A 16350-nucleotide genomic window follows, 5' to 3' on the forward strand; every position below is an offset into this window, starting at 1 on the left:
AAATATGACATTGATTTTAATGTTTTAAAAATTAATTTAAATTTTAATGTAATTCAAATTTTGTGTTTAAATTGGCGCATTTGGTGCAATGATCATTGGCATCAAAAGGGTCCTGTAATACGTTTGTTGGTTGGCATCCCAGTCATTTCCCACGGGGTGGCGAAAGAACACTAACAAACATTTTTTTCTCCTATTTGCCTCTTGCTCACACTTATAGCTATATCCATTTTTGTCAATCTGCGTACGAGGCTTATCGATGGTGGCTTAAAAAGGTAAAAATTCGATACCTCGATTTTAATTAGCGTTATCGATAATAATCGTTGTTATTATCCATCTCCAATGTTGATTGCCGGTAGAGGAAATTGGAGGAATTTTTTGTGGACTTAATCAACAACAGCAACCCGTTTTTAAATATACCGGTTTAAAAAGATAATCAATGATCTATATAGTCAAAAATATCATGTTCCATATTGCTCTAAATATAAAAGACTGTGCATCATAAAAGTGTTCTAGAGCACGTAAGCATCAGTAAAAACTTACATATGTAGGTACTGTGAATTATACTTAATTAAAAAAAATACATTTGTATTACTTGTTCCCCTGAAATTAACTATAATTAAATTAATCTTATCCACTTACATATATATGTTTCATGTTCAATATAGTCAAATATAAGTTTTAGGGGTGAGTGATAGTAGATTGTTATCTAGGGTAGTTATAAGTACATACAGTACATACAATATTCGTTTTTTTACTTAATCCTGAAGTATATCAAAAATGAACTGTTAAAATTACTATTAAAAAATTGGTAGCGCAAAATTATTTTATACTTAAGTTTCTTAAGAAAGTGTTCAATAATTCTATAGGTGCACATTTGTATGTATACGAAGACGAATCGTACCTATGCACAGATGTATTAATAATCACTCTCATGAATGTGGATGTGTGTATACCAACCTACTTTGGTGTTTTTTTTTATATATTACAGAAAATCGACCAAGGAACCAAAACACAAAAGCAAGAATAACATACTGCACAGAATGGATTTAGTCAACAAAATAATTCAAATAAGTTTTTTTTATTTAACTAACTAAAATTATATTCGCCCTACATATACTTATGCATATATAAATACTACATCTATTGAAAACGATATTGAGAATCAGAATTTGGGCAGTAGTTTCATTGTCACTTTCTTTAACTAAGGATCTTTTGAAAATTATCTCCTCGTTTCGAAAATTTAGTAGAATTAAAAACGTTTTTAAATATCCTATTAAAACGGATATATCTTTTCGCGTTAAAAGCAGAATATTATAATTATGTCTGCACAAGTATCATCAAATATTTTAAATGACAGCTCTAAAGAAACCATTTTGAAAATGAATACTTTACAAAGTCATCAAATTATTGACAAATCAAAAGCTCATAATACGCTACCCCTATCAGAGGATCCACGGACACTGCAATTGGCTTTGGAGCTTTCATTAGTCGGCTTAAAGGACAGTCAGCCATGTTACACACAACCCTCTGAATCGATATCTTTACCTTTAGGAGCACAAAATAACTTTGATTTAAGTAATATTAATGTGTCTGCATTTTCAAAACCATTGACACATAATGGACTTTTATTAGCCAATACCGCCATTGCTGTTTCTTTAGATGATCGGTCAAAAAAGTCTCAAAATATGACCGAATGCGTTCCAGTTCCCAGTTCAGAACATGTTGCCGAAATTGTTGGTAGACAAGGTGAGTAATTTCAAGCTAGAAACATAAAGTTAATAAATAAAATTATATATTACATTTGATTACAAAAAATTACCGTAAATTACCCAAAAACACCTCGCAAATACCAAATTTTATTGCTTTTCTTCTGACTCAACTGTAAAATCATTTGGATCAACTTGCCTGGTCATACAACTATGGGAATTTCGACCACTTCTTCTGGCGAAAATTAATATATCAAGAACGAAGCAAGCGCATTCCATGTTGTTTTTTATACCCTTGCTGAGGGTATTATAATTTTGCTCAAAAGTGTGCAACGTGTGCAGAGAAAGAGACGTTTCCGACCCTATAAAGTATATATATTCTTGATCAGGATCACTTACTGAGTTGATATGAGCATGTCCGTCTGTCTGTTTCTAGGCAAACTAGTTTCTCAGTTTTAAAGCTATCGCCTTGAAACTTTGCACCCTTCTTTTTTCTTCTCTTCTTTTCTTTGCCCGCAGTATATAAGCCGGAACTGCCGGGATCGGCCAACTATATCCTATAGCTGCCATATAACTGATTGATTGGAAATGGTATATCTTTGGTTTTTTTAGAGTTAGATAGTACATATTTTACGTGAAAGATTTTTTTTGACAAAATAATAGAACATGCCAAATTTCACAAGGATCGGCCGACTATATCCTATAGCTGCCATATAACTGAACGATCGGAAATGACCCATCTTTCGTGTTTTTAAAGATAGAAAGCTGGAATTTGATACAGATTCTATTTTTGGTCAGTTGATCCAACCTACCAAATTTTATTAGGATCGGCCGCTTATATTCCATAGCTGCCATATAACTGAACGATCGGAAATTGTATTTGGTAGAAATATCAACTTTCGTATTTTTGAAGATAGAAGTTTGGGACTTTTTTTAGATTTTGTATTTTAGTTAAATAGTTTTATTATGATGTAATCATAAGGATCGGCCAACTATATCCGATGTTTGCGATATATATCCGGTTTTAACTGCAAGGGTATATAAACTTCAGCTTCGCCCGAAGTTAGCTTTCCTTTCTTGTTTGATTTGGGTTCTTAGTAAGCTAAGGAACATATTTTTAGAAAATAGGCGTGGCACCGCCCCCTCTGGGCGGAACTAAATTTTATGTCTTCCAAAGTTATATAAAGGTAGATCAAAAAAACAAAATAACTTAAAAAAAAACAATAATATTAATTATTTTGGTTTTTCATAATCTAAGGTACTTAAGGGATTATATACCTTTTTTTTCTTTAAAAAAAACGAAAAATTTTTTTTTGCTGAATCCTAAAGTATATCCCCTAGAGAATATTTTCCCAAATTTTCATAGAGATTCGAATAATAGAAAAACAGCGTTTTGAGGCGCGGTTCGTCACGGCTGCAGACAGCGTCAAGCAACTTTGAATGCGATTATCTCAAAGTCGTGTTTTTCCAAAAGTGCCTTCGCTGTGACCACGATTGCACAAGAACTACTTGATCGATCTTCTTAAATTTTTTTTTAAATTATTCGTAATGATGGTGCCGATTTCGTGAACGATTCAGTTTTTTGCGCCCATTTTGATATCGCAGATAAAAAATTGGAAAAATGTTTACTGTATGCAGAAAAAACCAAATATTCTTGAAAATAATCGCTCACGAACTTGAAATAATACTATACTAATAAAAAATATTTGGTTTTTGATTTCGGTTGACTTGCTGGACTTCTATCGTGGTCACCGCAAGCCGCTATAAAAAAAAAGGGTTCCTTGTTGTTTCGATAAAAACATGTACTATCAATGAAAATTAACTTCAGTGTCATAAAATAATTGCTACACACCTGAAATAAAAATCCAAAGTTCCTTCAATTCTTTCGCTCAAAAGGGTATATAACCCCTTAAAAAAGGCGTGTCACCGACACTTTCTGGCAGGAACTATGGGCAAGTTTTCAACGCCCAAACCGTTTAAAGTAATTAATATTAAAAAGGCCTGAAAGGTAAAATATTCTAAACTGTTTCCCATGCGCACCTAATCAACATCTTCTTCGGTCTCAAGCTCCATATCCCTTAACTAAAGTGGATCGTCTACAATATTTTCAAACTGATCATCAGCGCTCCTTCGAACAATTCTAATACTTGTTTTGGAAGAAGCAATCTGTTTTGGGTTTGATACGGTTGGCTAGGTTAACCGATGATTTTATAGGGTCTGATGTATTCAATGATCTGTGGAATACGTCCTTTAAACTGTTGCTTCGACTCCTTTTTTTCGCATGCTTTTTCTCGGCTTCAAATATAAAACCAGCTATTTCTCGCATGCTTTTTCTCTTTCGCACATTTGGTCGCAGCAGATCTCCAAACATCGAACATCTCCATGTTGGCGAGCCTGAGGTTGTGACCTTAAAAAGTGAATTACGCAAAAAGTGCGTAAAAGGGCACTTTAATATTACATTCATATGAACAAGAATTGAATTACCTCCAACCCAGTATAAATATTAAGGTAAAACTGGCTAAAAGACCGTTTATATCTCTAACTAAATATTAGTTTTTGTTATTGATTAACACGCACAAAAGCTCTGTTAAAAACACTCAATTACAGGGACAATCACAAATAATCCAACATTTGAGAATCGAAAACATATACAGTGCCGTTCAACTGAATAGGTTTGAAAAATCGTTCTTACATTTTTCACTATATCTTTGTTCCAATTGGTTTTTTTTTTCTATTTAATTTTTAATTTTATTCTTCATTCATTTACTCATTATTTGCAAGAAAAAAGTAGCGGGAAAAAGTCAACGGTTATTTGGAATTTTGCTTTGATATTGAAATTCTGTAAATGCGCGCGCTTTTTTTGGCTCATCTGATTAGGTTTGAAAGCTTTGACTTCACTTTGTATTTAACTGCGGGATTGAAACGACTTGAATTCAATTGCATTACAAAATTGTTATCACTGTTCACCAATATTTTGTAAAATGGGCCGTGCAAAGCGGTTAACCGATTTTGAAAAAAGTCAAATAAAAGGCTATATTGATATCGGCTTAAAACATAATGAAATAGCTAAGAAAATCGGCCGAAGTCAAAACGTTGTGAGTAATTTTATTCGTAATAAAGCAGACTATGGAAAAAAAATGAAAGGCGGGAAAAAATACGCAACGACAGCATCAGAGAGGCGACTTATTCTGCGTACTGCATCAAACTCCCACCTATCTGCGCGTAAAATAAAAGAACAATGCGGTGTAAATGCAAGTGTGGCAACGGTTAAGGGGGGAAATACAATTAAAAGGCCTAAAATGAGGCCTATCTTTGGGAGTGGATTGCAAGTAGGGAATTGAATGAATCTTAGCGATTCTTTTTGCATGTTATTAGGAAATTATTGGGCAATGAAAATCAGTCAAGTTTTTCGAAAAATATTGTAATTAAGCCCATTTATGATCAATAATGTAGAGTCGTGTTTTGGGGGATAAACTTTGCGCCGTGCAGTCTCCAGGCCCAGGATCACGTCTAAAACAAAAAACAACAACTGGGCATTAAACTTAGAGGTACAGCGCACAACATGAATTATTTCATATGTAAAAAAAAAGGGTTTTTCCATGAAAAAATTTGAAACTGAAAAAAATGTTTAAAAAAAACACACTTTTTTTCGACTTTGTTCGTCAAAAAAACATGTTATAACAAATAAATATGAAAAATCCTTTCATTCATGTTGTGGAGAATTTAATTTCAAATATAAAGCAAAAAACCGCATTCGATTAAAATGAAATCTCTGACCTGTACATTGCACGGCGACTTTGAAAACACGACTTTTCAGTAGAAGCGTTTAAAGTTTACCACTCACTAAAGTTTACCACTGACACGCACTCACTAAATTGCGTATTACTTGGAAAATAAGTACCGGACGGCTTTATGCTTTTAAAGGCTTATTCCTAGACATATTTAGAGTACATTAGGACAAAAAAAAAATTTTTGAAAAAAATAAATTTTTAATTGTATCTTCCCCCTTAAGCGAATTATTAGAAGTGCAAAACATTTGAAGAGACTAAAAATAAAAAAAAAACCACCTCTTAACGATGCTCGTAAGAGTGCACGACTTCAATTTGCAAAAGCGCACATGACGTGGAACAAGGAGTGGAAGACGGTGATCTTCTCCGACGAAAAGAAGTTCAACCTCGATGGACCTGATGGGTATAACTATTATTTCCACGATTTGAGAAAGGAAGAGTGCTTTTTAAGTCGTCATCACACGTGTCAAGGTGGAGTAATGGTATGGGGAGCCATATCTTTTTATGGAACGTGCGAGCTGCAGTTTGTCACCTCAAAGATGAATGCAAATGACTACAAGAAAGTACTTCAAAACGCTTTTCCTCAGATTTCTGAGATTTATGGTCGTCTTCCATGGACGTACCAACATGACAACGCGCCCATCCATACCGCTCGGGTTGTAAAGCAATGGATTCAGGACCAAAACGTCAAGTTGCTCGATTGGCCGCCTTACTCCCCCGACATTAACATTATGGAAAACATGTGGGGACTTTTGTCCAGAAGAGTTTACGAAGATGGAAGACAATTTAGTGATTCTGGAGCTTTAGTTAAAGCAATTAAAGAAGCCTGGGCCACAATTACACTTAATGAAATTACAAAATATTATGATTCATTACCAAACCGTATTTTTGAAGTAATAAAGAACGTGGGTGGGCATACCAAGTACTGAATAATTCTAAAACAATATATTTTAATTTTTAAGTTAGGTAGTACCTTGAAATGTTCCTTAATTTGAATAAATTTAATAGTTTTAGTGATCAAACCTATTTAGTTGACCCAAAAAAAATTGGCATTTTTTGTTATATTTTTGAAAAAATTAATAAAAATAATATAAAAACAAAACGAACAGAACAGAAACTTGCTATTTTATAAAACACAGATTTCTTTATACATCGAAACTTATTTCGAGAAAATCGGAGCTCTTGTTACAGAGTTACAACGATTCAAACCTTAACCAAATGTCAAACCTATTCAGTTGAGCGGCACTGTAGTACAAACCTCTCCTTTCGATGCCATAACAACTTTTGTATAAATTACTAAGTTTAGTACCTTTTTTTATTAGCTTTAAACGGATTCTTAATTCCGACAACAAGCGCATGTGATCACGACACTCTGAACAGCTGTTTTTGAAAGCCGATAACTTAACGGATCGTGCCTCTGTCATAAAATCTTAATTATAAAAACTTTTGAAAAATGGGTTTTTGGCCAGAAAAAGTGGTCATCCGGCCTATAGTGCAGTGGACCCCATATGGGAAGAACCCATTTTCAAGGGATCCCATTACGAAAAATGGACAAAAAATGTAAAAAATATTTAGTACGAGATATGAACCAAACATAGAGAACCACAGATTCTCATATAATTCAATTAATTAAATCGTGTTCTCGCGATCCCAAATGTTGCTTTGCTTGCTGCAATATTGCGATTGAAAGCAAACAGCACATGCAAACAAGCAAGCGAATGACGCAATAAAGATAGTGCAAGTTCTTTGTTTGCAGCAAATTGTTTTCATTCGTGTTTATACGAGCAAATTTAGTTGCAGCAATCAACTTGCTGCAAATTGTTTGCATCGTGTGTACCTGGCTTAAGAATAACTGTTGTTTTGGGACCATTTAAGCAAATCGGTCTGTGCTTAACCAAAACAAACTTTTTATTTATTTATTAACAATGATCTGTTTTTCTAGATCAGAGGGGGGCAAAACGCACACATGTTTAAAATTTGAGTGAATGCGTAGCAGAGAAAAAAAATAAGAACAGAGCATTCATTGAGCGAAAAAAACGTCGTCTTTTATTTCATATTTCGTTAATTCAAAAGTTGGAATGGGCACTTAAATATTGTACTTTCTTTTAAAGAAAGCTTTGCTACCAACAGTTTTTAAACAAGTAAAAAACTACGCTTCCATATCTATATTTTCTTTGGAGAAAAATTTTTCCAACCCAATTTCTGAGAAAATTTTGCTCAGTGGAACAATTTTGATTTTTAAATTGTGTTGTCAAATGAGAGCAAATGAGAGAGCTTCTAAAAAAATTTAAGAGTGGTCACACTGTCAGTGTGCTGGCAGGGCTGCGGCAGATTTTCCTACCCTATGCACGCGTGTTAGGGAAAATGAGACTTTGCCCCCCACTTTTCTTGATATAATAACTAAAAGTAAGGAATTTTAAGCTGAAAGAGATTCCATAATTTTGGATTCACGCTGCGTGCGTTTCGATAGATAGGAGGTCAACCACTGTACGATTTGTGGAGAAACCCCATAAGATACAGCTTATGAAGGAGGAGATGATGGTTCACATAATCGAACGCTTTGCTAAAATCAGTGTATAGCACATGCGGTTTGCATGCAGTTTGCATGCGGCTCAGAAAACCTCTGTGGATGATCGAAGTGAATTCAGTGAAGGTTAGTTGTGGTAGAGCGATGCTTGTTGCAAAAATGTTGCAGTTGGGTAGTAACCAGTTTCTCTACCTTTCTCAACATGTGATTTTGAGCCTTTCTTATGAAGCGGAATAATAAATGATTTATTCCATCGCTTGGGAAGACATGCAAGGTCCAAGGAAAAATTAAATAAGATAGTAAGAGGATAGCAAAGGATACCAGAGCGGTGCCTTGAAACACAGCTAGGGACATAATCAGGTCCAGCAGACAATTTGATATCTATTGTTAAGAGAGCTTTGAACACATCCTGAAATCGAAAATCGAAATCTCTGCCCGAGCTCTGCCACACACACACAGTATAAATGTGTGAAACGTTATGCTCACAGCCTACTTTTTGCTATTTGAGCTCTTTTGCTATTGTAAGCTCTAAATTTCCTGTTTTTAAGACGAGAAAAGTGTTTTTTAAACCAAGGTGGTTTTGTAGACAATGATGATGGGATATCAGAAACAAATTTTTTCAGAGCATTATGAATTATTTCAATAAATTCAGCCAAATGATTGCGAAGGGCAATAAAATCTGTCTTTCTAAAGCATTCGAAACGAGGTTGAACATTAAAGCCAGTATCATTCTGATGCACATCAATTAACACCGATGCTAATAGTGTATGATGGTAAAAGTCTTCAGGAAGCAATAGCGGCGAGGACCGAATGACTCACAGAGGATGGCACATTGGAAAATTTAAGGTCCGGAATTCTGCCAAGAGTGTTATAAATTGGCAAAAGTTGAAATAGGGCAAAATCAGTTAAGCCATCGAATAGAATGTAAGAATAGGTCAGGATAATATGAGACGAGCCAGTTAAAATTTTCACCGCAATGAACTCTATTCCGAAATCATTCGAGAAAGGAATAAGTTTACTTGGGTACTCATTATTAACAGCAATGAGAACACCACCTTCAAAAGATAGACGATCCAATCGAAACACAGTAAACTTGGGAGCAAAAGTTTCATAATCAGTGACAGAGGAATTAAGCCAAGTTTGGGTAAGCACGATAGCATCAAAATCAAAAGAAGCACTCTTTGTAAAAAATAGACTTTTTGATAGCAATAGGAAAATACTTTGTTATTCAGTTTTTTTAAAGCAGTTTCTTTCCAAAAACACTAAAATTTGAGTGTATTGCCAAAAACAATGAGAACAGAGCATTCACTGAGCGAAAAAAACGTAGTTTTTATTTAGTTTTTGGTTAAATATATTATAAATAGTGTATTTTATTTTGAAGAAAGCTTTTCTAGCAACAGTTCTTAAACAAATGGGAATCTGCGCTTCACTGTCTATTTTGTAAACTTTATCCCACCCAATATTCTCTGTGAAAAAATTTTGATTTTTAAGTTTGGGCTGTCTTTCCCAATTTTCTGGTTGAAAGTTTGGGCTGTCAAATGAAAAAAGTTTGGGCTGTCAAATGAGGCGTAATAGAAGCAAATGAGAGAGCTTCTAAAAAAATTGAGAGTGCTCACACCGTCAGTGTGCCGGCAGCGCTGCGACAGAATTACCTACAACCGTTGCATTATAGCATGAACTTGACAGCTACATGAACTTGACCGTAAATTATACTTATAAATTAATTCTTCCTTTATTATATAAAACTAACTGCACAATTTTTTGTATTTCTGCAAGCATCTCGGCATCTGAGCATTTTCAGATGCTGGAAATTTAATTTCATTAAAACGATGTATTTCAGATACGAGTGTTGAGGCCTTCGGCGGGCGCATCTAAACCGCTTCAAACCCTGTAGAAAAGAGATTGTGGACAGATCCATCCCTTACAAGCTCCAGGTGGACGACTTTGGTAGCAATATAAATGAAAACGTTGACGTAACATTTTACTGGAGCCTTATTACGCACTTCCGCCTTATAATAAAAAGGCCCAAAAAAAAAAAAACCAAATTCCACACCAGTGACTCCAAAGACTTGGGAGACGCTAACTCTTTGCAACCGAACCAAACAATCGAGGCTTAGTCCGGAAGCATCGGATGCAATGCGTGTATTGCCTTCGTCACCGTTTTTCTCCCCCCAATTGGGCAATATTGGGACCGAATGATTGCCATCAGCGCGCAAGGTTCCATATGTAGTTTCCGCTCATGAAAATCAACAATTAAAGCCAGCGTATCTGCATGGCTGGATGAATAATTGGATGCTGATTATCAAAATCCAATAAATTTTTTAGCCGACCGTCTACGCGCAACAGACCAAATTTATCCAAGAAGGGAGAGGATGACGCAATGGAACTGGATACCGCAACCTTATTTCCATTTTAAAGCGCCTTTATGTCCTCCCAAAAATGCACACGCTGCACTAGTCGCAATAAAAGCTGTGTTCCAGATTTGATATTGCTAGCCGTGACACCGTTGTGGCGAATTCGTTGAGAAAACTTGTATAAGTAAGCGAATACCCTCTGCAGTGCTGGAAACGAATTAGGAACGATAACTCCAGCTTTGGCACCGTAGCAGTCTTTAAAGGCGCAACTCGGGACTTCGAACAGGGTAAATAGCTTGCAGATCCTGCGCCCTTGGACAGGACATAAACGCAAGCCCATCTCCGATTTCGATGTCAGCGCCCATCCAGTGAATTCGGCGCGCTACGCATGGGCAAAGCTGCTAGAAATCATATTCCAGTCGCAGTGAAGATCTTGAGGAAGACTTTCATCCTAGAACAACTTCTCACGGCACAGCTTCTGAAGAAAGATCTTCGCCTTTGAAATTACAGGACCAACAAGGCCTAATGGGTCATAAAGCCGAGCGACTGAAGAAAGAACGATGCGCCTAGTGGGTTTAAGGTTGACTGAATCCCTTCAAACGAAAAAACGCAAGTGGTCAGTTGCAGGATCCCAAGAAAGACCCAGAGTCTTTGTGAAATAAGAGCCATCGAACCTTAGGAAAGACTCCCGATCTTCTTCAGGCACCTTATCCAGCACGTCAGCAACATTGGAGCACCACTTCCTTAACCGAAGTTGGCCTTTGGCAGGGATCCCGGATGTTTGCTGCATTATGCTAATAGCTTAATCTATAGAGTCGCCTCCGGAAAGATTATCCACATAAAAGTCGCGACGCAGAATTCCGGCCCTCTTTGGAAACATTAATTGCTAATTCTCTGCCAACTGATGCATTGCCCGAACTGATAAAAATGAGGCAGGCTTCGTTCCATAGGTGACAGTATCTAGCTTAAAAACCTGTAATTCATCCTGGGTGGAATCCCGCCAAAGAATGCATTGAAAATAGCTGTCCTCAGGAAAAACCCTGACGCAACAATACATTTTTCAAATATCTCCAGTATTGGCCACCCGATGGCATCGGAAACCTTAACAGAATATGCAGCAACTTTGGCTGAATAACTGGGCCAGACATCAACACGTCATTCAATGAATATTCAGAAGTGGTGTCTGCAGATCCATCAAAAACAACCCTGAACTTGGTTGTTGAACTGTCCTCCTTTAAAACACAATGGTGTAGCAGGAAGTACTTACTAGTGACACTCGCATCAGCAGTGACTGGAGACATATGACCCAACTCCAAATCCTCCTTTATAAAGGTTCCTTTAATTGAGGGCAGAGCTTCCTTTCGGGGGAGAGAAATTGTCGATCGGCTTGGGAGTAAGATTCTTCCAGCAACTTAGAACCGCATTTTAACTTAGAACTGTCGCAAAACCGGTATCGCCAATACCAGACACCGCCATGAATGATTTTTACCTCCGGAGCTGCAGCTGACTTGCCAGCCGGGAAGTGATCACTGCACCTGCGATAGAGAATCCAACAGAGCTCGGCATGGAACAAGAAATCCAGCGCGACTACGAACAAGAATGTTCGCTATAGCAAGCAAAGATATATCGCCGCTGCGACCTTGAGCAACTAGTGCATTAGCAGTGGACGGCAAAGAGGCTACAGGCTCGGCGCACGCGGCTATGGCTGACGTGGGAGGACCAACCAGAGACTGGCCGCTAGAAGCCTGCGTTTCCAGAAAATGCAGCAGGCTGTGATGCCTCCTTCCACAACTGGGAAATTAGCGGCGAGGCACTCACGCATGTGATGTCCCGTTTGTAGACACTTCCGACATAGACCGAGTCGCCTGGTCTCACCAAGGCGGATATCAGGGAGCATTGACAGAAATCGGGGCATTCAGACATTACATGAGACCGCATGAAGTACAGACAGAGGGAAGCGAATTAGTAACAATAAAGGATGGTCTTTTGTTGTTTGCACCTTGACGCCTTCCCACGTGAGCGCCTGGAGCGTATGCAGCCATGGCCACTTCCAAAGCCTCCAGCGTCCTACATCGCTGCTCCAAAAATTCGGCGATCGACTCCCAAGTAGGGATATCGTCTGAACCTGAGGAGTTTTGACTCTCCTCCCACTTAGCCTTGAAGCAGAACCTGGACGATGATGCAGCTGGCGATCTGATTTAACGAAACCAAATTCTTTAAGGCTCGCATAAGGCATTGAATTTGTCCGAAAGACCTCGAAGAGCTGCAATTGAGCAACTTTCCAACAGACTGAGGCCCAGAATCTCGTTCACGTGTGCCTGAAATATTAAGCGACGGTTATTAAATCGTTTTCCAATAAATTCAGTGCATCATAGTAGACATATACGCTGCCGCGCCACGCCGCCGCCGCCGCCGATTTTTGCCTTATTTGACGCGCCGCCGCCAAATTATGAAAATAATGGGGCGCCGCTGGTGCAACACCGGCGCGGTCTTCGGTGTTATTATTCTTTATAAAACTAAAAAAAAAAATAAATAAATCATAAAAATGGCCAAATACTCCATCCGTTGTAATACAAAATCCGTAATTACATTCCGTTGCAAGGGTGGTGTGGGCAGCAATTCGAGATGAGCGAAGGGTCGTGACGTGCTCAATTTTGGCCTGCATCGTCGCTACGAGCTCCGAAACAGTCCATTGAAGGTCACTGCTGATCTGCAAAATTTTCAAATCCTCAAGCTCCCATGTCGCACGTGGACCATGTCATCATCCACCTTGGAAACAGGCTAAAGAGCATTACGGCCATTTTACGGTCCATTTAACAAGCTAGCCCGTTCGACAATCGACCGTCTAGTGGCAAAATTTACGTTTTCGCTACATAATGTTCCGGTGCCCGTGAGAGCAAGAAGTGCCCAAAGTGATGAAAACATCGCAGCCGCCAGCGCTTCAGTTCAAGAAGACGCGAATGTGTCGCTCACACAACGTTCGCAACAATTGGGTCTTTCTGTGACGTCATTGTGGCGAATTTTGCGTAAAGATCTTGGCTTACATCCATATAAGATCAAGCTGACACAAGAACTAAAGCCGTTTGACCATTTGAAGCGACGCCGATTCGTGAATTGGGCTCAAGAGCCATTCGAAAATGATGCAGATTTTCACCGAAAAATCATCTTCAGCGATGAGGCTCACTTTTGGCTAAATGGATTTGTCAACAAGCAAAATATGCGTTACTGGGCAGGAAGCAACCCATACGTGGTTCGTGAGGCGGATTACATGCCGGCGGCATCATTGGGCCATATTTTTTCGTCGACGATAACGATCGCCATGTTACTGTGAATGGAAATCGCTACCGCGATATGATAAACCATTTTTGTTCGCCGCAATTGGATGGATTGGACGTGGACGACATTTACTTTCAACAGGGGCTACATGCCACACAGCACACGCTACAATCGCAATATTGAAAACTAAGTTCTATAAGCGTGTTATTTCGCGAAATGGACCGGTCGAGTGGCCGCCGCGCTCGTGTGATTTGACACCTCTAGACTATTTTCGTTGGGGTTACGTGAAGTCATTGGTCTATGCCAGAGGTCGGCACGGCCCTATCCCGGGGGCATAGGAAATTTCTCTGCCCGAGCTCTGCCACACACAGTATAAATGTCATGCTCAAAGCCTACTTTCTGCTATTCGTTACTAACACTAATGCGGTAAAATCATATCAATGTATTGGGGTGCCGACTTTCTGCTATTCGTTACTAACACTAATGCGGTAAAATCATATCAATGTATTGGGGTGCCGACCACTGGGGTATGCCAATAAGCCGGCGACGTTGCAAGAGCTCAGAGAAAATATTGAACGCAAAATTGCTGTTGGGTTCAACGATTGGACTTCGTAAAACGTGCACGCGGTGGTCATGCGGAAGAAATCGAATTTCATAATTAAATGTATATGTTCAAATTCGATAATAAAAAAAAAGTTAGTTGAAAAGTCAAACCGTTTGGGTTTTATTAAAAAAAAAGTTTAAGCTCCCCTATATTAAGTTCCGAAAAACCCGAAGTAAATAATTCTGGCGCCAAAATTGTATCGCTCAAATTTATTTGCTCGCGGCGAACACGATTTGTCCCACTGTGTGCTCAGAACCGTAGCGGAATTGTGGAACGTCTATTTGTATGAAGTTATGTGCGAGCGAATGCACTTGTGTTGTGGAACGTATGTATTTATAATGTATGTATATGCGTGGGCGAATGCACTTGCCTTGTGAAACGTAAGTATGTATATGCACTTGCGTTTATGCAACTGCCGTTTATGCTTATGTCTGTATGTATGTATTAATATATTATACATACATATATACATTATATATACATACATATTACGTAGTAATTTGCTTATTATTATAAACAAACTGTTCCCTTGTTTATAAATTGTTTTTTTTTTGTTTTAGTAATTTGTTTATATACAAATAGATATAATAACGATTACGTCGGGATTCACCAATGTTTGGTCATTGATAGTTTTCAATGCCAGTAGAAAACAAGAAAGGAAAGCTAACTTCGGGCGGAGCCGAAGTTGATATACCCTTGCAGTTAAAACCGGATATATATCGCAAACATCGGATACAGTTGGCCGATCCTTATGATTACATCATAATAAAACTAATTAACTAAAATAAAAAATCTAACAAAAGTCCCAAACAAAAGTCTATCTTCAAAAATACGAAAGTTCATATTTCTACCAAATACCATTTCCGATCGTTCAGTTATATGGCAGCTATAGGACATAGTCGGCCGATCCTAATTAAAATTTGGTGGGTTGGATCAACTGACCAAAAGTAGAATCTGTATTAAGTTTCAGTACTAAGCTTTCTATCTTCAAAAACAGGAAAGTTGGGTCATTTTGGATCGTTCAGTCATATCGACGCATTTCCGCGAAAGTATCGTAAGTCGCCTTTTTTCGAAATTGAGATTTGAATGAAAAATTGTTAGGCACCTAATGTCTTACTACCCTGTGAAATATTATAACTGAAAACCCTATAGTTGCGATAAAAATTAAGTTTCAATTTTATCGTACGTTACAGTGCTTTTCAATCTGCGCGCGAAATTATCGTATGTCCATACAAATTTTTTGCATGGAAATACTTCAAATGCACAAAAATAAGAAATACAATAACAAATGTTTCTAATCGCTTAAACATCTTTTGATTTTGCTTATTGTTTGTAAGAGATGAAATAAAAAAAAAGCTTCTCCTGTAAAATTGGATTTTTCAACATACGATACTTTCGCGGAAATGCGTCGATATGGCAGCTATAAGATATAGTCGACCGATCCTTATGAAATTTGGCATGTAATGTTTTGCAAAAATAGCTCTCATGTCAAATTTGAACTCTTTAAAAACACCAAAGTTATTCCATTTCCGGTCAATCAGTTATATGGCAGCTATAGGATATAGTCGGCCGATCCCGGTCGTTCCGACTTATATACTGAGTGCAATAGAAAGGGGATGTGTGCAAAGTTTCGAGACGCAGTGAAGGAGACATCTCCGACCCTAGAAAGTATTTATATTCTTGATCAGGATCACCTCCCCAGTTGATATGAGTTGACGGTTAAACTTGGATTCGTCCGACCAGATAACACTTTTCCAGTCTTCTATAGTCCAGTTTTTGTGTGTCCTTGCAAATCGTAACTGAGCCTTGACATTTTTCTCGGATAGAGCTTGTTTATTTTTTTTAACAGAGGCGACATATCCAATTCTAGCCAGTGCTTTTCTAGTTGTCCATCGACTTACGGTTATATTAAACACCGTAGAAGCACTTTTTGGTGTTAAAAGCTTATCCTTTCTCATGTTGCACATCATAAGTCGAGCGTCAGAGTCCGTTAGAAGACGGAGGCGAATGGTCGCGACGAGTTATGCCACAGCCTCGAGATGCTGTTATGTCATTGACTTTGGAAATCCGTTCCAAAGTTCCTCAAATGGAGTCA

At 37.9% G+C, this 16350-nt stretch overlaps 1 protein-coding gene across 3 annotated transcripts in view; it reads left to right on the forward strand.

Moving 5' to 3' along the window:
* Positions 1 to 340: 340 nt before the first annotated feature.
* LOC108120241 (RNA-binding protein MEX3B) overlaps positions 341 to 16350 on the forward strand; it is a 37817-nt gene continuing 21807 nt past the window's right edge. For 2 of the 3 annotated variants that reach the window (XM_070282324.1, XM_043213596.2), the window contains exons 1-2: positions 341 to 544; positions 989 to 1746. In XM_070282324.1, coding sequence (XP_070138425.1) covers positions 1320 to 1746 — 427 coding nt within the window. In that variant the 5' untranslated portion in view covers positions 341 to 544; positions 989 to 1319. The remainder of the gene's footprint in view (positions 545 to 988; positions 1747 to 16350) is intronic. The other variant, XM_017233788.3, reaches the window with a different exon arrangement.

This window comes from Drosophila bipectinata, chromosome 4, assembly GCF_030179905.1.
Source record: "Drosophila bipectinata strain 14024-0381.07 chromosome 4, DbipHiC1v2, whole genome shotgun sequence".
Classification (NCBI taxonomy): domain Eukaryota; kingdom Metazoa; phylum Arthropoda; class Insecta; order Diptera; family Drosophilidae; genus Drosophila; species Drosophila bipectinata.